A 20,906-nucleotide genomic window follows, 5' to 3' on the forward strand; every position below is an offset into this window, starting at 1 on the left:
GTTACCTAGGCCTTAACAAGTTCAAAGCTTCTTCTGATTTATATATCCACTGGGAAACAAAAGTTTTCTCTCATTTGAGAACAGTCCACCCTAAAAACTGCCTAATTTCCACTGAGTTCTTTCTTTGGTCAATTCTTGGGGGCTCAAGCGTGCAAATGAATTCTAATTGTGGAGTCACTAGCCCTCTTTGGTTCTTGAGCCTTTATATGAGGGTGAGCTATGAGGGGTTTGGGGGATTGAACCTGGGTCCTCTGGAAGAAGTCAGTTCTCTTATTGACTGAGTCATCTCTCTAGCTCCTGCAACTCTGTAGATCAGGCTCTGATCCACGTGCCTTTGTCTCCTGAGTGCTGGGATCAAGAGGGTGCACCACTACTACTCACCCTACACCCAGGATCCAGGCTGTGTCCTCTTGACCAAGGTTCCCAGGGGCATCTCACATGTTTTGTTTTTTTTTTTTTTTTTTTAAGATTTATTTATTATTGCCGGGTGGTGGTGGCGCACGCCTGTAATCCCAGCACTCAGGGAGGCAGAGGCAGGTGGATTTCTGAGTTCGAGGCCAGCCTGGTCTACAGAGTGAGTTCCAGGACAGCCAGGGCTATACAGAGAAACCCTGTCTTGAAGAAAAAAAAAAAATCCAAAAAAAAAAAAGATTATTTATTATTATTTATTATTATATTATACATTATTTATTATTATATTATACATTGTAGCTGTCTTCAGACACACCAGAAGAGAACATCAGATCTCATTACAGATGGTTGTGAGCCAGCATGTGGTTGCTGGGATTTGAACTCAGGACCTTCGGAAGAGCAGTCAGTGCTCTTAACCGCTGAGCCATCTCTCCAGTCCCCATCTCACATGTTTTAATAAGTTCTGTCTCAAAGCCGTAAAGGAATCAAGAGGTCTCTTCCCAAAATAAAGGTGGAGTTCAAATCTAGGGCCTTGTGCACACCAGCCCCAGGCTTCTCCACCAAGCTACTGCCGGCTCTATTTTTAAATCTCTAATTTTGACTATTGGCATCTAAGATCTTACAGCGATGGATATGTTTGTCTGACACCCTTCATCTGCTTACAGAATCTGTGTCCCAGTTCTGAGTCTAACTAAATATCCTAAGAGATTTGCATTCTTTCAGGTATCCCTTGAGTACAGACGCTGGATAAAATATAGGCATTCATTTAAACTGGAATTGGAGATAGATAATAATATTTTAATATTATTTTTAATAATATTTTAATAAGTCATAATGAATAGTTATACAGTTTTATATGAAAGAGCTCCAAGAATATATTTGAATTTAAAAATTAATGTAGGATTTGCAAAAAGAACTATGTTTTTTCTTTTTCTTTCTTTTGTTGTTGTTGTTTTGTTTTTCGAGACATAATTTTTCTGGCTGTCTTGGAACTCCCTTTGTAGAGCATGCTGGCCTTAAGATCCACCTGCTTCTGCCTCCCTGTGCTGGGATTAAAAGTGAGTGCCACCACAGCCAGCAGGAACTATGTTCTTTACGATCCTAAAGGCATAGGTTAAACTACATCATGGCTCATACATTTTAAAAAACGTTAGGGCTGGAGAGATGGCTCATCAGTTAAGAGCACTAACTGCCCTTCCAGAGGTCCTGAGTTCAAATCCCAGCAACTACATGGTGGCTCACAACCATCCATAATGAGATCTGATGCGCTCTTCATAATAAATAAATAAATCTTTAAAAAGCAATAAAAAAAAATTCAACATAGCATGGCTGCACGAGACTGAAATCCTAGCTCTCAGTAGGCTGAGACAAGATTAACTGTTCTACAAGGCAATGGTGGTGCACACCTTTAATTCCAGCACTTGGGAGGCAGAAGCAAGTGGATTTCTGAATTCAAGGCCAGCCTGGTCTACAGAGTGAGTTCCAGGACAGCCAGGGCTACACAGAGAAACCCTGTCTCAACCAAAAAAAAAAAAAAAAAAAAAAAAAAAAAGATTGCTTGTTCCACATCAGTCTGGACTCTAAAGCAAAATTCTAGTTCTAAAAAACAAATACCCCCCCCCCCCAAAACCCAATAAAACAAAACAAAACCAACCAAACAAAAAATTTGAGTTCACTGCTAACTACCAGCCCTCCCCCATCCTGTCTTGGGAGATAGAAAATCAGTGCAAGTTTAAGTTCAAAGCCAACAAGGTATTGCTCCAGGCCAGGATGGCCATAGTGGGGGACCCTGACTCAAAATCAATCAATCAATCAATCGGTGTTTTTTTTGTTGTTGTTTTGTTTTTTTGTTTTTTTGGATTTAGTTTTTTCGAGACAGGGTTTCTCTGTATAGCCCTGGCTGTCCTGGAAACTCACTTTGTAGACCAGGCTGGCCTCAACTCAGAAATCCGCCTTCCTCTGCCTCCCAGAGTGCTGGGATTACAGCCGTGCGCCACCACCGCCCCGGCCTCAATCAGTGTTTTATAGGTTTCTATGTATTTTTTTTTTAACTTGATAAATCTGTCAACCCTATTTTGAGGCTGACTACAGCTTTCCCAGGTTGGTCCATTATAGAATAAGAAATCACAAAGACTGAAGAAATTAAAATGTGTGCTATGGTTAATCAGTTTTGCTGGATTTAAAGCGCATTCCTCCATTTGTTTGACATGCAATTCTCAGACTACTAGAAGAATTTGGTAAGTAAGCCAAAACATAAGTACGATTAATAGATCCTTTTCTCCTCCCAGTGTGAAACGGGGCTTGAATGAATGCTCAGTGGTTTAAAAATGCTCATGCTCATGAAGTGAAGGCATTGGTAACCACCTTTGATCCCAGCACCAGGGAAGCAGAGGCAGCCTGGTCTACAGATAGTTCTAGGAGAGTGCATGTCACATGTTAATTGACTGTAAAAATTTTTTCTACTTAAAAAAAAATTGGATAAATGAACATACTAAAAAGTTACAATGTAAATGGTTTTTACAATGAAATGCAAGCTTCCCTTTCTTAGTGACTTAGTTACAGAACAAGGCACTTAATAAACTTAAGCGGGGTGGGGGTAGAAGGGGAGCTGAGGGAACTGGGCCTAATAAAGGACTTGTAGCGTTAAGTGAATTCCTTGAATATGTAATTTTTCAATATTCATACTACCATATATTTTCTTTCTTTCTTTTTTTTTTTTTGAGACCCGGTGTCGCTATCGCCCTGACAGGCCTGGAACTCACACTGTAGACTAGGCTAGCCTGGAGCTCACAGAAATCCACCTGCCTCTGCCTCTGGAGTGCTGGGATAAACGCGATGGGCCACCACATCCTTCAATAAAGATTTTCTTTGTTTGCGACAGGGTTTCACCCCATAGCCCTTGAACTCAGGTGATGCCCCTGTCTCTGCCTCCCAAGTGCACCACCACGCCCGGCCCCTATTGCGCACTTTTGTGAAAAAAGATCAGTTCTAAAGTTAGTTGATTTAAAAGATCAATTCTTAATGTTGAAGAGGGCTCTCGTTTAAAAACTCACTGAAACGAGGCAGTACTGGAGAGCCCTAGCACGCTGGGTAAAATACCATCCCAACTATGGTCCAGTCTCCCCAGTGCCTCGCCCTTTAGGAACTCGCACCCAGCGCCCCTCAGGCGGTCCCGGTTCTTTCACCCCAAGTTTTCCGCCTGCCGCATTCCTTCCCGGGCGCGTTGGCGCGCGTTGACGTCATGACGCCGCACACGCAGCCCCGCCCATGCAGAGCTGAGCGCCTGGACGGAACTGAGCTCTCTCTCCTGTTGGGAATGTGAGGCTCTCGGATCAGTCGTGCTCTGCGTTCATCCCGATCTTCCTTGTCTGCCGCTGCCACCGCCGCCGCCGCCGCCGCCGCCGCCGCCGCCGCCGCCAGCACCGTCTGCCCTCAGTCTGCGCGCACGCGGAGGCCGGGCAGCCGGGTCCGAGAGGCGCGCGCCCGCGTGGTCGCCGCCCCTCGGAAGCCTCCGGAGCCGCACACGGGTTCGCTACGGAGGGAGGCGGAGGCCTGCGGGAGGAGGCGGAGGAGGAGCGAGGGAAGATGGCGGCCGTGGAGCTCGAGTGGATCCCGGAGACGCTCTACAACACCGCCATCTCCGCTGTCGTGGACAACTACATCCGCTCGCGCCGCGACATCCGCTCCTTGCCGGAGAATATCCAGTTTGACGTTTACTACAAGGTACACCCGATCTGCTCGATCGGACCCCGCCACCGCTCCGGGGCCGCACCCCCTTCCACGTCCACGGCCCGGCTCGTAGCTCTCGAGGCAGGGTAGGCTGCGGTAGCCGCTTTCCGATATCCCGCCACCCGCCACCCCCGCGTCTGCCTCCCGGTCTGTGCGGCCCCAGGGGGGTTCTTGTGCGAGTGCTACCCGCCATCCCTTAGGGGCCCCAGGGTAGGCCTGCGGGGAATGCCTGGCCCACCCGGGTCCCACCGTCCTCTTGTCGCTGGGGTAGTTTCTGCCCTGTCCTCTCTAGTTCTTGTGTTAGTATCAGCAGGACTTTTTTTGTTCCGCTCCACCCTCAAATTCTCTCTACTTTGTCATCTCGTCAGCCCTCTTTACCCGAGTAACTGCTTTCTTTTCTTTTTCATTTTCTTTTTCTTTTTTTTCTTCCCTGGTCCGAGTTCCGACCCTTTCCCCCTTCTCTCAATCCGAAGTGATTTAGTTAGGGATTATTGAAAATGGTCTGTGGGCTTCATTTGCATATCCTTTAAAGCTTTTTGTGTGGTTTTGGTTTTTCCATTTACACTTTGGGTTGAATTGGGAATTTTACTAATAGATTAGTAATAGACTAGGATCTTTAGAAAGGACGCAGTGAAATTCCCTGAAATCAAGAAGCAGAAATCTGAATTATACACCCATGTGTGTGAAAAGTGTGATTTTGTAGCATTCTTGAGTCGCTCCCCCTCAAAATTCTGAACAGAAAGTCCCAAGTTGCTTTCCAAGGAGTTTCAAGGGTAAGTGTTCTTAGACGTGGACAATTTTTGCAGTGTTCTGAGGGGAGGAGAGCTTTATGGACTTGGAGCCTCCCTTTTCCTCTCCCCCACATTTGAGTGTGAACACTGGCCTTATTCAGTGATCCTTCCTTTGAGTCAGCGAGAACTTCAGTTTCCAGTAGCTACTTTTGCAAAATTTGACCAGTAGAGGCTTTATTTTATTTTTAGATCTTTAGTATTACTTGATTAGTTAGTTGTCTCCCAACAGTGAAATTTGATATTTAGCAGATTTGTATGTTCATACATTCGTTTGGTGTTTTAGGGCGTTTGTTTTATTAGAGAGATTATTTGCTTTTTCCAGCTTGAGAACATTTTTTCAGAATTAGCAACTGACATACTGCAGTCTATAAACCCTGCTGCTTTGCACCAAGCCTTAACAGGTAAAATCATTTCCCTCCTAAATATCTGGAGAAGATTGATTTTGACAGCATGTGTTTAAAATTTTTGGATTTAGAAGGAAACCTCCCTCCATTCCAAATGGTTTTTTTACATTGATTATTTGTGTGTGACTAATGTTCATTTTATGCATTTAAGCTACATTGGTCCCAAGGACAAATTAATTTGCTTTTCTCAACCTGGAAAACTGCTGCAGTGTGTGCTGTTTCTTTGGATTTTATTAAGTCATATGCATGCCTGTACACCTTCTAGAGCAAACCAGTGGGAACCTAACCAGTAAAAATACCCTTACTTTTTGAATTCTGTCAGTACTTTTAGTATCTTTTAGTACCTTTCATATTGTTTTCTTGGAAACATTTTATTTTATTTTTTTTATTTTTATTTTTTAAAGATTTATTTATTATATGTAAGTACACTGTAGCTGTCTTCAGACACCCCAGAGGAGTGCATCTGATCTCATTACAGATGGTTGTTAGCCACCATGTGGTTGCTGAGATTTGAACTTAGGACCTTCGGAAGAGCAGTCAGTGCTCTTAACCGCTAAGCCATCTCTCCAGCCCCCCCCCCGCCCCCCCCCCCCCCGAAACATTTTATTTTAAGTCAGATACTTAGTGTGAACCTTGGTGAGGGCTTTGAAGCTCTGTGAAATCCTGTCACCTGTTACTTTGTTTCAGTCTTATGGCTAAATTCGCCTGTAAGCTACAGTGTAACCCTGTTAAAACCTTCTTTCCTCCTCCCCCCCCCCACCACAGGGTTTCTCTGTGTAGCCCTGGCTGTCCTGGAACTCACTCTGTAGACCAGGCTGGCCTCGAACTCAAAAATCCGCCTGCCTCTGCTTCCCAAGTTCTGGGATTAAAGACGTGCGATACCACTGCCCAGATATTTTTTTTTTTAAATAAGATTTATTTATTTCTTGTATGTGAGTACATGGTTGCTCTCTTTAGACACACCAGAAGAGGGCATCGGATCCCATTACAGATGATTGTGAGCAACCATGTGGTTACTGGAAATTGAATTCAGGACCTCTGGAAGAGTAGTCAGTGCTCTTAACGGCTGAGCCATCTCTCCAGCCCTTTTGTTTGTTTGTTTGTTTCTTCCTTCCTTCCTTCCTTCCTTCCTTCCTTCCTTCCTTCCTTCCTTCCTTCCTTCCTTCCTTCCTTCCTTCCTTCCTTCCTTTCTTCATCTTTCTGCATGCTTTTGCTGTTCTGGAAGTTGAATCTAGGGTCTAGCTCATGCTAGGCAAGCATTCTACTACATCCCCAGATTTCTCTTAACTTTTTACGTATTTATTTTGAGACAGGATTTGTTGACTGGCCTGGAACTCTATGAAGACAGAATGGCTTCTTGATTCAGAGAGATATACCTGCCTCTGCTTCCTGGTGCTGAGATTTAAGAGCCTTAGTGCCAGACAAATCTCTGTGAGTTGAGGCCTGGTCTATGTATATGAGGAGTTCCAGGCTAGTCAGAGCTATACAGAGAGACCTTGTCTTAAAAAACAGAGTAAATAAAAAATAAAGGACTAAGCCCCTACCATGGCAGCTTTTTATTTTGATAGTGTTTCATTAATTATGGCCTTGAATTAATTCAGTAGCCCTACCAGGCCTTGAAATGTTTCAGACTCCCAAATAACTAGGCTTACAGGCATGTACCACCATGTCCAGTTTAGGCTGCTTTTTAAAATAGCATGTATTCTGGCTGTAGAGATGGCAAAGTGATTAAGAGCCCTTGGTGGGAACCAGCTGTGGTGTTGCACGTGTGTCTTTAATCCTAGCACATGGACTGTGGAGGCAGTCTGGATCTCTGTGAGTTCTAGGCCAGCCTAATCTAGCAAGTTGCAGAACAACCAAAGTTACACAGAAAAACCCTGTCTCAAAACAAACAAAAATAACCAAACCAGCCAAACAAAAGATTTTACTTAGTATAAGAAACATTAAATTATCTTGGGAAAATGAACCAAGAGAAATTTGAAGCACAGTGTTGTGGAGAAGTGCACGTGAGGATGCCTGGGTGGAGTGGAAGCTACACATGCTAACACTTGATGACACAGGCAGTGACAGCAGAGGGAGAGTTAGAGTGTAAGACAGTCCAGAAGAAATGAAAACAATTTCAAGCTTTATAACATAACTAAGTTAAGAGACAGTGCTGTATTTCAAATAAAATGGGAAAAGATTTTTGAGATGCTTTATTTAGATAACTGGCTGTTTGGTAAGTTAGACCACTACCTCAGATTATGTACCAAAGTGAACTCCATGAGGATATATATATATATATATATATATATATATATATATATATATATATATATAGTGTGTGTGTATGTGTGTGTGTTTATTTTATTTATTTATTTATTTGTTTGTTTTTTTGAGACAGGGTTTCTCTGTATGGCCCTGGCTATCTTGGAACTCACTCTGTAGACCAGGCTGGTCTTGAACTCAGAAATCCACTTGCCTCTGCCTCCCAAGTGCTGGGATTAAAGGCCTGCGCCACCACTGCCTGCCTGGGCCACCACTGCCTGGCAAGGTTATATTTTTAAATATACCTATTAAAATCAACAGAATAAGTTACCAGGTCAATATCTTACTAAAATTTATTACTTAAAGTAATTTTAAAGGTAATTTACAAATTACAAAATTATTGCATAAAAATAAATGAAAGGTGATGGTTGCTTTTCTTGCCAACACTGCAATGCCACTTTGGCATGGAGAAGACTTTTCTGTGTGTGTTACCAGAAGCCAGTATATGACCCTGCTTTAGGAGAATGCTTCAGGTCAGTGTCCTGAGGAACAACACCCAAGATTGCCCTCTGTGACCCATGTGCACAATCAAAAGTTGTAGTTTTACAACTTGAGAGAAAAAAAGAATATTAACTAATAGAAGGTACTACAGTGTTTGTGGAGATACAAACTGACATATCTTTGTTGTTATTGTTGTTGTTTTTGTTATTTTGAAACATGGTTTCATTGTGTAGCCTTGTCTGTCCTGGAACTCAAAGCTCTGCCTATTTCTGCCTCCTGAGTGCTGGGATTAAAGGCATGTGCCACTACTGCCTGGCGGCAACATATCATTTTTAATGTTTAAAGTTTATACCTGTGTGTGTCCCATGTATCCATATACATGAGTATATATATGTGTGTACATATGATGAGTGCGGAGGCCAGAGAACAACCATTACCATCCCTCTCTGGACAGTGTCACGTTGGCTAGACTGGCTGACTACAGTGTCTCAGGGATTTCCCTGCCTCCACCATCAGGTGCTTCAGTTATTCAGCAGAGTGCCGTCTTTACATGGATGCCAGGAGTTAACTCTGGTCCTCATGCTTACAAGCAAGTAAACACTTCTTTGATTAAGCTGACTTCCCTGCCTCTATTTCCTTTCTCCCTTTGTTCTCCTACCTACCTTTCCCTTCTCTTCCCACCCTCTGATGTGTGAAACTCAGGGACTTCTAGCCCAGTGGTTCTTAAGCTGTGTGTCAAGCTCCTTTTCTGGATCCATAGCAGATATCCTGCATATTAGACAGTAGCAAAATAAGTTATGAATTAGCAACAAAAATAACTTTATGGTTGAGGTTACTACAACATGAAGAACTGTATTAAAGGGTTATAGCATTAGATTGAGAACTACTGATTTAGCCTCTTCCTCCTAAGTAATAGGATTTTTTCTTTTAAAGAACTTTTTTTTTTTTTTTAAACATTTATTTGTTTTAGAGAGAGGGAGTGTGTTTGGGCATTTGTTCACAAGGACAACATACTGCAATGATTTCTCTTCCACTGTTGAACCCCAGAGGTCAAACTCAGATCAGGTTTGGTGGCAAGTATCTTTTACCTGCTGAGCCGTATTTCCTGCCACACTTTATTCCTATCTTTTTAAATGATGTGTGTGTGCAGGTACACTGGGAGCACAGAAGTGCAGCATCCCCCGAAGCTGGGACTTAGGTGTGATTATAAATGAACTTATATCCTCTGTAAGAACAGTGTGCTCTTCTAACTGCTAAGCCAACTTTGCTCTGCTTCCCTGTTAGAAGTAGAGTGCTTGCCAGCATGTTGAGGTCCTAGCTAGATCCATAGCACCATAAAAGAAACTTTTCACGTTAAATTAAACACATACACAGATGGAATAGGGTGATGGATGGACCTACATGTGTCTTGCACACAGCTCTAAAAGTGACCATTTCTTATATATGTGTACATAACACACACACACATTGTTTATTGTGTGCATATGCATGTGGAGATGAGAGGAACCTTGCAGGGATTGGTTCTCTCCCTCCACTGTGTGCTCTGGGGCCTCAGCCGTGGCAGCAAGCCTTTGCTCACTGAAACATCTTGTTAGCACAGAGGTAGCATTTCTTATAATCCAGCATATGCCCGTAATGCCAGCAGTCAGGAGACGGGGTGGGAGTCAAGAAATTAAAGGCCAACCTGGTAGCCTGGTATAGATAGTGAGATCCTGGTGGTGGTGGTGGTGGTGGTGGTGGTGGTGGTGGTGGTGGTGGTGGTTGTTGTGGTGGTGATGGTGTTTCAAGCTATGTCCTAGTCATTTTTTTTTTTTTTCCTTTTCTGAGACAGGGTTTCTCTGTGTAGCCCTGGCTGTCCTGGAACTCACTCTGTAGACCAGGCTGGCCTCGAACTCAGAAATCCGCCTGCCTCTGCCTCCCAGAGTACTGGGATTACAGGCGTGCGCCACCACCGTCCGGCGCTGTCCTAGTCATTTTTATTATAGAATCTAATTTCTCACCCATTTTACCCCTTGTATTTGTATGCAAACCTAGATATTATTTCACCTATGATATTTTAATAACTAATACCCTAGCATAATGCATGTCTGATTTCAAATTGCTTGTTTCAATCAGAACCTTGAGTTCCACAACTTAGTGGTAGAATATATCTTTTTGTGTGCCTGTGTTGAATGTATGTAACATGAATGATGTGCAGTGTATGTGCATGTGTGTACACCAAGATTAGAGAAGACACTGGGGGGTCCTCTTTTATCACTTGAGGCTTTGCCATAGACCTGGAGCTAGGCTGTTAGCCAGCAAGTTCCAGTGGTCCAGCCATCTCTGCTCCACAGTGATGGTGGTGTCCTCGCTTACATGTGGCCATGCTGTCTGTCCTACCATGGTGATGGGGATCGGAGTTTAGGTCCTCTTGCATGAGCAGCCGGTACCCTACCCACTGAGCAGTCTCCTCGGGCCAGATATGTCTTTTTTTAGCTGTAAGTTCATTTTCTTCTTTTTTTCTTTTCATTTTTTTTTCATTTTTTAGAAATGGGTTATTTTATTCTGTGAACAGAATTTTTTGTAGTCTAGAGTTTTGATGGTCGCTATATGAAATGTCATTATCTCTCTACCTGGGTGCTTCTGTGTTTTTCTCTGGGAACTTCATGAGTTTCAATGGTTCATAGCAGATTTGCCTGGTTTTGTGTGGAGTGTAGTTGTAGGTTGTGTGCCTTGAAGGTGTGGTGTATATGTGGAGGGCAGAGGTCAACCTTGGATGTTAGTCCTCAGGCCCTAACCTGGCCCTAACCTCTGTCCTTTTGTTGTTGTTTGTTTCTGACAGGGTTTTACTATTTAGGACACTCTGTCCTTGAACTCTAGAGATATGCCTGCCTCTGCCTCCTGCATGCTTGGTTTAGAGATGTGTGCCACCATGCCCTGCTTCGCCTTCCTTTTTGAGAATGGGTCCTTTTTTTTTTTTTTTTTGAGAATGGCCATGTGCACAAGTGCATGGGTGCGTGCTTGCCTGAGTGCATGCTTGCCTGAGTGAGTGGAGGTGTGTGTTTCAGATTAGCCACCTAGGGCTTTGAAATCTTGTTTCAAAAAAGGAAAAAAAAGTGGGGGGGGAGGCTGGAGAGATGGCTCAGGGGTTAAGAGCACTGACTGCCCTTCCAGAGGTCCTGAGTTCAAATCCCAGCAACCACATGGTGGCTCACAACCATCTGTAATGAAATGAAATCTGACACCCTCTTCTGGTGTCTGAAGACAGCTACAATGTACTCCTATATAATAAATAAATAAATAAGTCTTTTAAATAAAAAAAAAAAAGTGGGGGAAGTAGGGCTAGTTGGCCAGGAGCTCCAGATGCCAGGCCCCCCAACTCCCGTCTCTGCCTCTCTGGTGCTGGCATAATAGGCAAGGCTGCCTTGCCTTGTATAGATGTTGGGGCCTTGAACTCAAGTCAACATGCTTGCTCTGCACAACTGTTTTTGATGACTGAGCCATCTCTTTAGCTCCTTTTTCAATGTTTTTGTTTTGTTTCTGTTTTTTCTTCAACAGCGTCATTAATTCAGAGTGGCCTGGAATTCAGAATCTTCCCACGACAGCCTCCTGATACTGGAGTTACAGATGTGCGCTGCCACACTTTGCTTGTAGGCCAGGCTTTTGTTCTGTAGCCCCAACACTCCTGGGACTCACTATATAAAACTCAGAGATCCATCTGCTTCTGTCTCCCAGGTGCTGGGCTTAACCACCACCAACTCAAGTTTTATCTTTTTTTTTGTTGTTGTTGTTTATTGAGACAAGGTTTCTCTGTGTAGCCCTGGCTGTCCTGGAACTCACTCTGTAGACCAGGCTGGCCTCGAACTCAGAAATCCGCCTGCCTCTGCCTCCCAAGTGCTGGGATTAAAGACCAGCGCTGCCACTGCCTGACTTCAAGTTTTATCTTCTTAATTTTTGGTAACGATAGATTTTTGGTGTTCAAATGCTTCAAACCAGTCAGGCTGTTGTGGTACACCTTTGATCCCAGCACTTAGGAGTCAGGTCGCTATGAGTTTGAGGCTAGCCTAGTCTACAGAGTGAGTTTCAGACAGCCAGGACTAAGAAGAGAGACCCTGTCTCAGGAGGGGGAAAAAAGGAAACACATATTTTTGTCTATAAATTAAAGCAGCCATATTCAGAATTTGTTGTCAAGCTTTCCATTTTTGTTATATTCTCTATATTCTCTAGTAGAAAAGTTAGACTGCTGTTCATCAGCTGCTAGCACTTGCTGTAAAACAGTTGCTTAGATCACATATGGCAGCTAACACAGATACACACTGGTTACGGTGCAGAGCATAAGGCTGTGGGTACTTAGCCCCTCTCCCCAAGACTCATAGGGGTCCATTGTGGAGTAGGGACCTTAAGCCTGGAGGGTCAGAGGGAGGACATGACCACAATGAGACAGCAGGGCAGCTCACATGTGAACTCGCAGCATCTGTGACAGCATGCACAAGTCTTGTTTCAGGCCACACTGCATACCCAGATGGTAGCCATTGAGAGAAGAGTTACTTCTCTCTAAGGTTGTGGCCCTTGGAGAACAGCCCAAGCACCAGTGGATGGCCTACCATCAAGAGGGTGTAGACACCACAAACTGAATTGTTTTGTTTTTAATTTTCTTTGAAGAGGGCACAAAGTTGTGTTGGCAAGGGAGGAAGCTGGATCTGAAAGGACCTAGGTGAGGAAGGATTGAATATGATCAAAATACATTGTACAGTAGTGTCAAAGAATTAATAAACATTTTTTTATGGCTGGAGAGATGGCTCAGTGGTTAAGAGAATTTACTGGTTTTGCAGAGGACCAAGGTTCAGTTCCCAGCATCCACTTGGTGGCTCAGAACAGCCTGTAACTCCAGTTCCAGGGGATATGATGCTGCCTTCTAAGCTCTGTGGCTCCTGTATGGATGTGGTGTACACACACACACATTCAGATCCATCCATATAGTCACATAATATACAAAAATATTTTAAAATACTTTTTTAAAAAAAGAAAACAATGAAGCCAAGTACTTAGAAGAATTTGAAAGTTACTGTGAAAAGTTAAGCATATAAGAGTCACTGTTAGACCTTTCTTAAAAAATGTGTTCATAGTATGGTTGGAATGACATGGCCTTCCCCCCAATTAGTCTTTGAAATATAAATATAAATACACATTTTTTTCATTTATTCTCCCTCCCCACCTCCCTTCTCTCCCAAACTCCTTCTCTCTTCTTTAAAAAGAGGAGAAGGAGGAGGAGGAGGAGGAAGAAGAAACGACAGGCCTGCAGGGATATCTACCACACAAGGCCTAAAAATATACAATGACTGGGCACAAACCCATATCACAGCAACCCAATAGGAAGAAAAGGGTCCCAAGCACAGGCAAAAGAGTCAGAGACACCCCCACTCCCATTGTTGGGAGTCCCACAGGAGCACCAAGCTATGCATCTAAAGGGTATATACAGAGGACCTGGCTCAGACCCATACAGGGTTCCTGTTTGTTGCTTCATTTTCTGTGCATCCCTATGATCCCTGATTAGTTGCTTCAGTGGCTTGTGTTCTTGTAGTGTCTTCTGGCTCCTCCAAGCCTTCCTCCCCCACTTCTGAGTGGTTCTTGTGACTCTCCCTAGTGTTTGGCTGTGTCCATGCATCTGCTCCCATCATTTGCCTCTCTGAAGACAATACAATCTGAGTATAGCAGTGTCATTAGGAATCACTTCATTGCCTTCTCTTTTGCCTTCCGCTAGTTATGTTTGGTTCTATCCTGACAAGTACCTTTTTAGGTTAAGACTTGATTGCCTTGGGCCTGCTTCTGTAGGAAAGCACACTGTCACAGGGAGATTTTGAATTGAGAAGTCTGAAAGAGCTCCACGAGCAAGTGACATGTTAGAGTCGACTTAAGTTATCAATTAACCAGAGGATTCTGGTGCTGGTGCTTAATTTGGGGCAGTGGGGATATACCCAACAGTCAGAGCAGAAAGAGCTAAGGAGGTAGGGATGTGGGAGACTAGGCTGGCAGACGGGGAAAGGGAAGGCGATGTCTTCAGGAGTTGGTTACAGTCAAGATTTTGCATTATGTTCTAAATGCATAGGGAGTGCAATTATAAGGAAAATAAAATGGGAATGACATTTTTAGGGTGGTTTTGTTGTTGTTCCTTGAGTTAGAGTCTCCCCATACAGCTTCAACTGGATTGGAACTTTTTGTGTAGACTAGGTTGGCCTCCAGACTCTGCCCTTTCAGATACAGGCATGTGCCAACATGCCTGCCCAGTTTACGGTTTTCGTTGTTGTTAGTTTTGTTTTTGTTTTTGAGACAGGGTCTTACTAAGTAGCTCTAGCTGGTCTCTAATTTGTTGTCCCCACCCCAATTTGCTGTTAGTGTGATTGAAGGGTCACAAGGATACTGGAGAGACTGCTAGACTGTTAGAGTAATGGAAATAAAAGGTGGTGGTGGAGGTGGAGGTGGAGGTTGCAGATCGAGATCCTCGGTGCAGGCCCGTAAACCCTTTAATGTGTTGGTAGTCACAGGACACGCGTATTGTGGATGTATTCACTCTTAACCATTATTCCACCCGGTCTGCTGTCGTCCCCATGGTGGCTCAACCTCTGAAGGAAATGGTACCCTCCTCCTTAGGGTACCTTTTTTTGTTTTTTTGTTTTGTTTTGTTTTGTTTGTTTTGTTTTTTCAAGACAGGGTTTCTCTGTGTAGCCCTGGCTGTCCTGGAACTCATTTTGTAGACCAGGCTGGCCTCAAACTCAGAAATCCCCCTGCCTCCACCTCCCAAGTGCTGGGACTAAAGGCGTGCACCACCACCACCCAGCTGTTGTCTTCAGTTTTATTGCAGAATGTTTACTTTGGTTCCTGGAAACCTTTGCTCTTAAAAAACTTGATCTTTATTACACTGTAATCTTAGTGCTCCTAATTCCAGCCACAGGATTGGAGGCTAGAAGTTCATAAGCTACTACACAGTGAGTTCAAAGCCAGCCTGGGTTATATGAAACAGTCTCAAAAGACAACAAAACCCAAAAATCCCCTCTTAATTGGGCAAAATTTTTTAAGCTAATAATTTGTAAAGTAAATATCTGTATAGAGGCAAGCCCGACTTTGGAAACTAAAACATCAAGGATGCTGTTTACTCCTGGGCCCTTGGGTGAGAAGAAAGAGAGGATGCCTTTGAAAAACAGGCCAGGAACAGGTTACACCCAGTGAAGGAACAGATTGGATAGTACAAACTTGAGAGGGAGAGGGAGGGGAGGGAGAGAGAAAGAGGGAGGGGGGAAGGAAAGAGAGAGGGAAAGAGAGAGATTGAGATTTTTTATTTATATTGGTATTCTACTTACATGTATGTCTATGAGGGTGTCAAATCCCCTGTAATTGGAATTACAAAAGTTGTCCTGTGGGTGCTGGGAAGTTTTCTTTATATTTTCTTTAAAGAGAAAAATCTATTTGAAATGGCTTTAGGGCAGTTGGAAGAGATGAAGGCCTTGGGAGCAAAGGAAAGCTGGGTAGTTAGAAGGCCCTTATATTTCTGTCCCCGTCCTCCTTCCTCTTCCCTCTTCACATCTAGTTAGAGTCTCTTTAAAAGAGCGCTACAGCATTGAGTAAGGGAGGGCCTAGAGGTTGGAGGTAAGGATTCCTTTACCCCTGCCCTTTGCTCCTGGGGTCTATCTGGGGCAGAAGCTTGATGGGCTATAGCCCCATTTCCAGCTCCATTTGGGACTCCTGGATCGATGTAGTGGGGTTGGGGGCCTCAGAAAAAGTGTGGGTAGGTGTGATATCAGGTAACTGCCAATGGGGATAATGAGACTCACAGTCACATTGTGTGTCTTGTCCATTTCCCCTAGCACCGCAAGTGAGGAACGATAAGAGTTGCTTTGCTGGAGTGTTGGATGATAAGGTCACCAGGATTGAAATTGAAGCGGGGTCAGAGAAATGAGCATTTGCTGAGGAGCTGAGACACTACAGTTCATCAAAGCTGTTGACCTAGGCTTCTAGTAAGGAGAGCCCTGAGTCAGGTATGGGCCCCAGAAGAGCCAGGTGGCTTTAGGTGTCATCTGAGATTTGGATACCTTTGTGCAGGCATGAGACTTGATGTTGGAGAACTTGAAATCTGTGTAGTTGGGGCTCATCTTCCAGATTTGTTCTTGGGTCATTTTTTCTAGTACTGTCATCTCTATGAGTGGTAAAGTAGAGGGCAGTCAGCGTTTAACCAGTATTCAGCCTCTGACTACATGATAGAGACAAGGCTTAATCATTGACCCCAGAGATGAGCTTTGAAGAGCAGTAGTACTAAAAAAATAAAAAATTAAATAAAAAAAGCAGGAAACCCTGGACTTCACAGAGAGATAGTAGTGTTGAGATCCACCAGTAGATTCTGGGCTGATAGGTGACATATGCCCTGTGACTTGTAGCCAAATTCTAAAACTGATGTGTACCTTAACCCAGATATAAGGATGATCACAGCTCAGCCTTTGGACCACTAGGAACACTGTCTCAGCCATGTGTCCCAGCACCAGATTTAAGTACAGCTCATCTTTTTAGAGAGCAAAGATGCCTTGATTTGGGTTTTACTGCTGTGAACAGACACCATGACCAAGGCAACTTTTATAAAGGACAACATTTACTTGGGGCTGGCTTACAGTTTCAAAAGTTCAGTCCATAATCACTCTGGTGAGAAGCATGGCAGCAGCTAAGCAGACACGATGCTGGAGGAGCTGAGAGTTCTACATCTTTATCCAAAGGCAGCAAGGAACAGGACTGGCCTCTGCACTTGGCAGAGCCTCAGCATAGGACCTTAAAGCCCATCCCCACAGTGACAGAACTTTCTCCAAGAAGGCCATACCTCCTAATAGAGCTACTCCCGAGGGCCAAGCAGGGAGACAGAGGCTGGGAAGGTGTGTAGAGAGTAGTGAAGAGGAACTGGACCTTATTGGAAAGGCAGGCAAGAAAGCATGAAGTTAGAGTGGCGCAGTCTGCACATCCCTGGGTACCCTAAGGCCGTACCTTCTTCCCACTGGAGTAGAAGAAGTGCCGTGGTCTCACAGTGTGGCAGTGGTTCATCTTGAATGTAACCACTAGCCACTGGTTCTTGAATCTTTTGTCCGAACCTTGTTGATGGGGACCGGTTTCCTTGTGCCTGGTATATTATTCCAAATGAGCCCTGTCACTTTGATATCTGAGCCACCTCTTAGTTTTGGTCTAGGGTGAATACCACTGTGGTCACCTTTGCACTGTCATAGGTAGCCCTTCTGGGAGTGGTAGGAAATTAGTACGTTTAAGGTTTCCATGCCTCCAGCCATGTCCCCTCAGCTAATGCCTGCTTCTGCCACCTAGCTGTGCTAGTGGCTGAAACTCCCTCCCCACATGACACCCCTATGACCCACCAACACCTGGACTGCAGGGCTCAGCTGCTGGGCTCCTGCTTCTTCCAGGTTCCCCCTCAGGCTCCCCAGGTCATCTTTTTATTGGTTCTCCATGTAACTAATTGTGTATGTTACTAATTAGTGTTACAGGTTTTTATTTAATTTTTTGTAGTATTGTAGTGTTTTATATTCATGAACAGTTTAAGTTTTTGAGATCAGAGTCTTACACTGTAGCCCAGATTGACCCAGAATTTACTGAATAGCTTTGACTAGCCTTGAACTCATGACAGTTGTCCTGCTTTTTTTTTTTTTAATTAATTAATTAATTTATTTTTTGGTTTTTTTGGATTTGGTTTTTTGGAGACAGGGTTTCTCTGTATAGCCCTGGCTGTCCTGGAACTCACTCTGTAGACCAGGTTGGCCTCGAACTCAGAAATCCGCCTGCCTCTGCCTCCCAGAGTGCTGCGATTATAGGTGTGCACCACCACTGCCCGGCTTTGGGGGTGTTTTAAGACAGAACTTCTCCATGTAACCCTGGATTGTCCTGCTTTTTGAGTGCTGAGATTACAGGTATAAACTACCACATTTTAGAATTTTATGTGATCATTTATCTCCTTGATATTTTTGCCTAGGATATAATGGTTACAAAGTTAATGTTACTAGGTTGATTTAATATTCTGATGTGTTTATATGTTCATATGTATCGGTTGCATGTGTCTGCACAAAGTGGAAACCAGAGTCTGTTTCAAGTGTCTTTTGCTCAGAAGCTCTCTAACTTGGGTTTCTGTTCTTTGTTGAGACGGGATTTCTTGGCTGGCCTGGAGCTCACTAAGCAGGTCGGCTAGCCTGGCCAGCCTGTGAGCTGAAGGGTCCTCCAGCCCCTCCTGCCCAGCCCTGGGATTACAAGCACTCACAAGCGCTCACCACCACTCCTGTCTTTCACAGGCTTCTGAAGTTAGAGTCAGATTCTGGTGCTTGCACTAGCTCCCACTTTACTGATGAGCTAACTCCAAGGCCTAATTTAATTTTTTAACATTTAAAAATTTGGAGTTGTTGAGTTAGCTCAGTGGGTAAAAGCCTTCTGTGCAAGCCTGGTGTTCAGTCTCCAGAACCTGTAGTGGAAGGAGAAAATGGTTCCTGGAAGATGTGCTTGCAATCACACACAATACTTATGAATAAGATTAAAAATTAAAACATTTTTAGGGATTAGATAATATTTTTATCAAAAGTTGGTATCTCTAACACCCTTTTGGTTGCCTACTGTATTAATTTTTACTTTGGGATAAGCTTAAGGGTGAAACAAAATGCAACTGCTAAGACATTACCCTGTCTGGTAGTTTAAATATAAATCCATTTTATCTACAAAAGTTAAATGTCTCAGCATTTCTACACTGAGAAAACAGCCATTGTTTGTGGTTTTCAAACTCCTGGAAGCAGCTCCCTACTGGATTTCAAGTCCTAGTTAGTAGGCTATACCAATTTTCAGTTAAAGGATATTGTGAACTGTACAATATATACAATTGAGTTTATTTTTATTTAACTGCCAAGTGCAGGCAAAATGGTTATATAACTAGTTTTCATTTTTTATATTTTATAAAAGAAAGTCTAAGTGATAATGATGAGCCAGTCGTTTTGCATGTTTGCATGTTTCTGTATGACGTGCATGTGTGAACGCTCACTGTACGTGAGTGTGTGCGTATGTGCCATGAAACACTTGCTGCAGAGTGTATATGAAGTCTGAGGATGACCTCGGGTGTCAGTCCTTCCTCACAAGCCTTTTTGTTTTTTTCTGCTGTGTGTTATTCTCCTGTCTCCACCTCTTGTCTTCCCCATGGGGTTGTTGTGATTTCAGCCTGGGGATTCGGACTCGCCTTCACGCTTGTGTAGCAAATGCTTTAGCCATGGAGCCATTGAAAAAGAGTTTTGGCCGGGCAGTGGTGGCGCACGCCTTTAATCCTAGCACTTGGGAGGCAGAGGCAAGCGGATTTCTGAGTTCAAGGCCAGCCTGGTCTACAGAGTGAGTTCCAGGAGAGCCAGGGCTACACAGAGAAACCCTGTCTCGAAAAACCAAAAAAAAAAAAAAAAAAAAAAGAGTTTTGTCTTAGTGTTTTGTTTTGTTTTTTTTGGTGTGGGAATGTCCGAGTATCTTGGTTAGTACATTTTTTTGGTTCTGCTTTACATTATTTGGCCCATAAAATTGGAATTTGGTTATAAATTCTCAGCTTTACTTCTCCTTAATTACTCTGTAATCCTTGTCAAGTAAATATAACTGATTATTGGTACTAGCTCTTATTTTTCTGTAGTACAAAAGTCTTTTCCAAGATTAGCAGTTTTTTACTTATGAACCAGGTTTTTGTTTTTTTTTTTTTTATTAAAGATTTATTCATTTGTATGTGAGTACACTGTAGCTGTCTTCAGACTCCAGAAGAGGGCATCGGATCCCATTTGGATCCGATCCCCATCGGATGGTTGTGAGCCATCATGTGGTTGCTGGGATTTGAACTCAGGACCTCTGGAAGAGCAGCTGGTGTGCTCTTAACTGCTGAGCCATCTCTCCAGCCCATGAACCACGTTTTAATGGTAATTTGAAAGACATCATCATTCCACGACCATCCCAGGTCTGCTCCTCTTCCTGAGCATGTGGTCCCTCTCCTCACCAGTGCTGGTTGGGTCTGTAGAAATGTGTGCACCTGTTTTCACTTTCCTCTCTCAGGTTGGAGATGGGACCTAGGGCTTAATCTGGCCTTTTTGAGTGGTTGATTATCTTATGCCCAAGAATATGCTTAATTTGTAGTTTGCTTTCCTGCACAAAGTAAACTGCCATTCTCCCTCTCTTTTATTTTTTGCAACTAATGTTCTCATCAGTTGAGTTAAATATTAAGGAGCCGTAAATATAAAGTGAACTAAGATGACAAAACTCTGTTTTGGTTTTTTGTTTTGTTTTTGTGTGAGTGTTTTGACTGCTTATATATCTGTGTACCTTGTGTTTGCCTGGTGCCTAGGAAGCCAGAATATCCTACGCCTTTGGAGTTACAGACAGTTGAGAGCCACCATGTCTGTAGGTGCTAGGAATCAAACCTGGGTCCCCTGAAGAGCAGTCACTCTCTTACTGATGAGTCATCTCTCCAGCCCTTTTTCATATGTGTTTAATTTCAGATGTTATTAATTACTTTTACTGTTATTACATTTGTGTGCTTATGTGCAGCTCAGAAGACAGTTGAAGGAGTCAGTTCTCTCCTTTCACCCCGTGGGTCCCTTTGCTCGAGTTGCTGTTGTTATCAGACTTAGTTACAAAGCTCCTGACCCACTAAGCCATCGTGGCAGTCCCTAAATTGTTCTTTTTAAAAAACCAGTTCTAACAAGTGAGACTTTATGAATCCTGTCATCCTGGATCTATAGATAGATGTACTATATAAAGTTAGTGCTTGTGAAATTTATGCAGAACTAAACTGAGGATTTGAAATGGG

At 43.5% G+C, this 20,906-nt stretch overlaps 1 protein-coding gene across 1 annotated transcript in view; it reads left to right on the plus strand.

Annotated features, from left to right (window-relative positions):
- The first annotated feature begins 3,657 nt into the window (after nucleotides 1-3,657).
- Appbp2 (amyloid beta precursor protein binding protein 2) overlaps nucleotides 3,658-20,906 on the plus strand; it is a 46,691-nt gene continuing 29,442 nt past the window's right edge. The window contains exon 1 of the mRNA XM_052194646.1: nucleotides 3,658-4,134. Within this exon, the coding sequence (XP_052050606.1) occupies nucleotides 3,997-4,134 (138 nt within the window). The 5' untranslated portion in view covers nucleotides 3,658-3,996. The remainder of the gene's footprint in view (nucleotides 4,135-20,906) is intronic.

The sequence above is a fragment of the Apodemus sylvaticus genome, chromosome 10 (genome assembly GCF_947179515.1).
Source record: "Apodemus sylvaticus chromosome 10, mApoSyl1.1, whole genome shotgun sequence".
Classification (NCBI taxonomy): Eukaryota; Metazoa; Chordata; class Mammalia; order Rodentia; family Muridae; genus Apodemus; species Apodemus sylvaticus.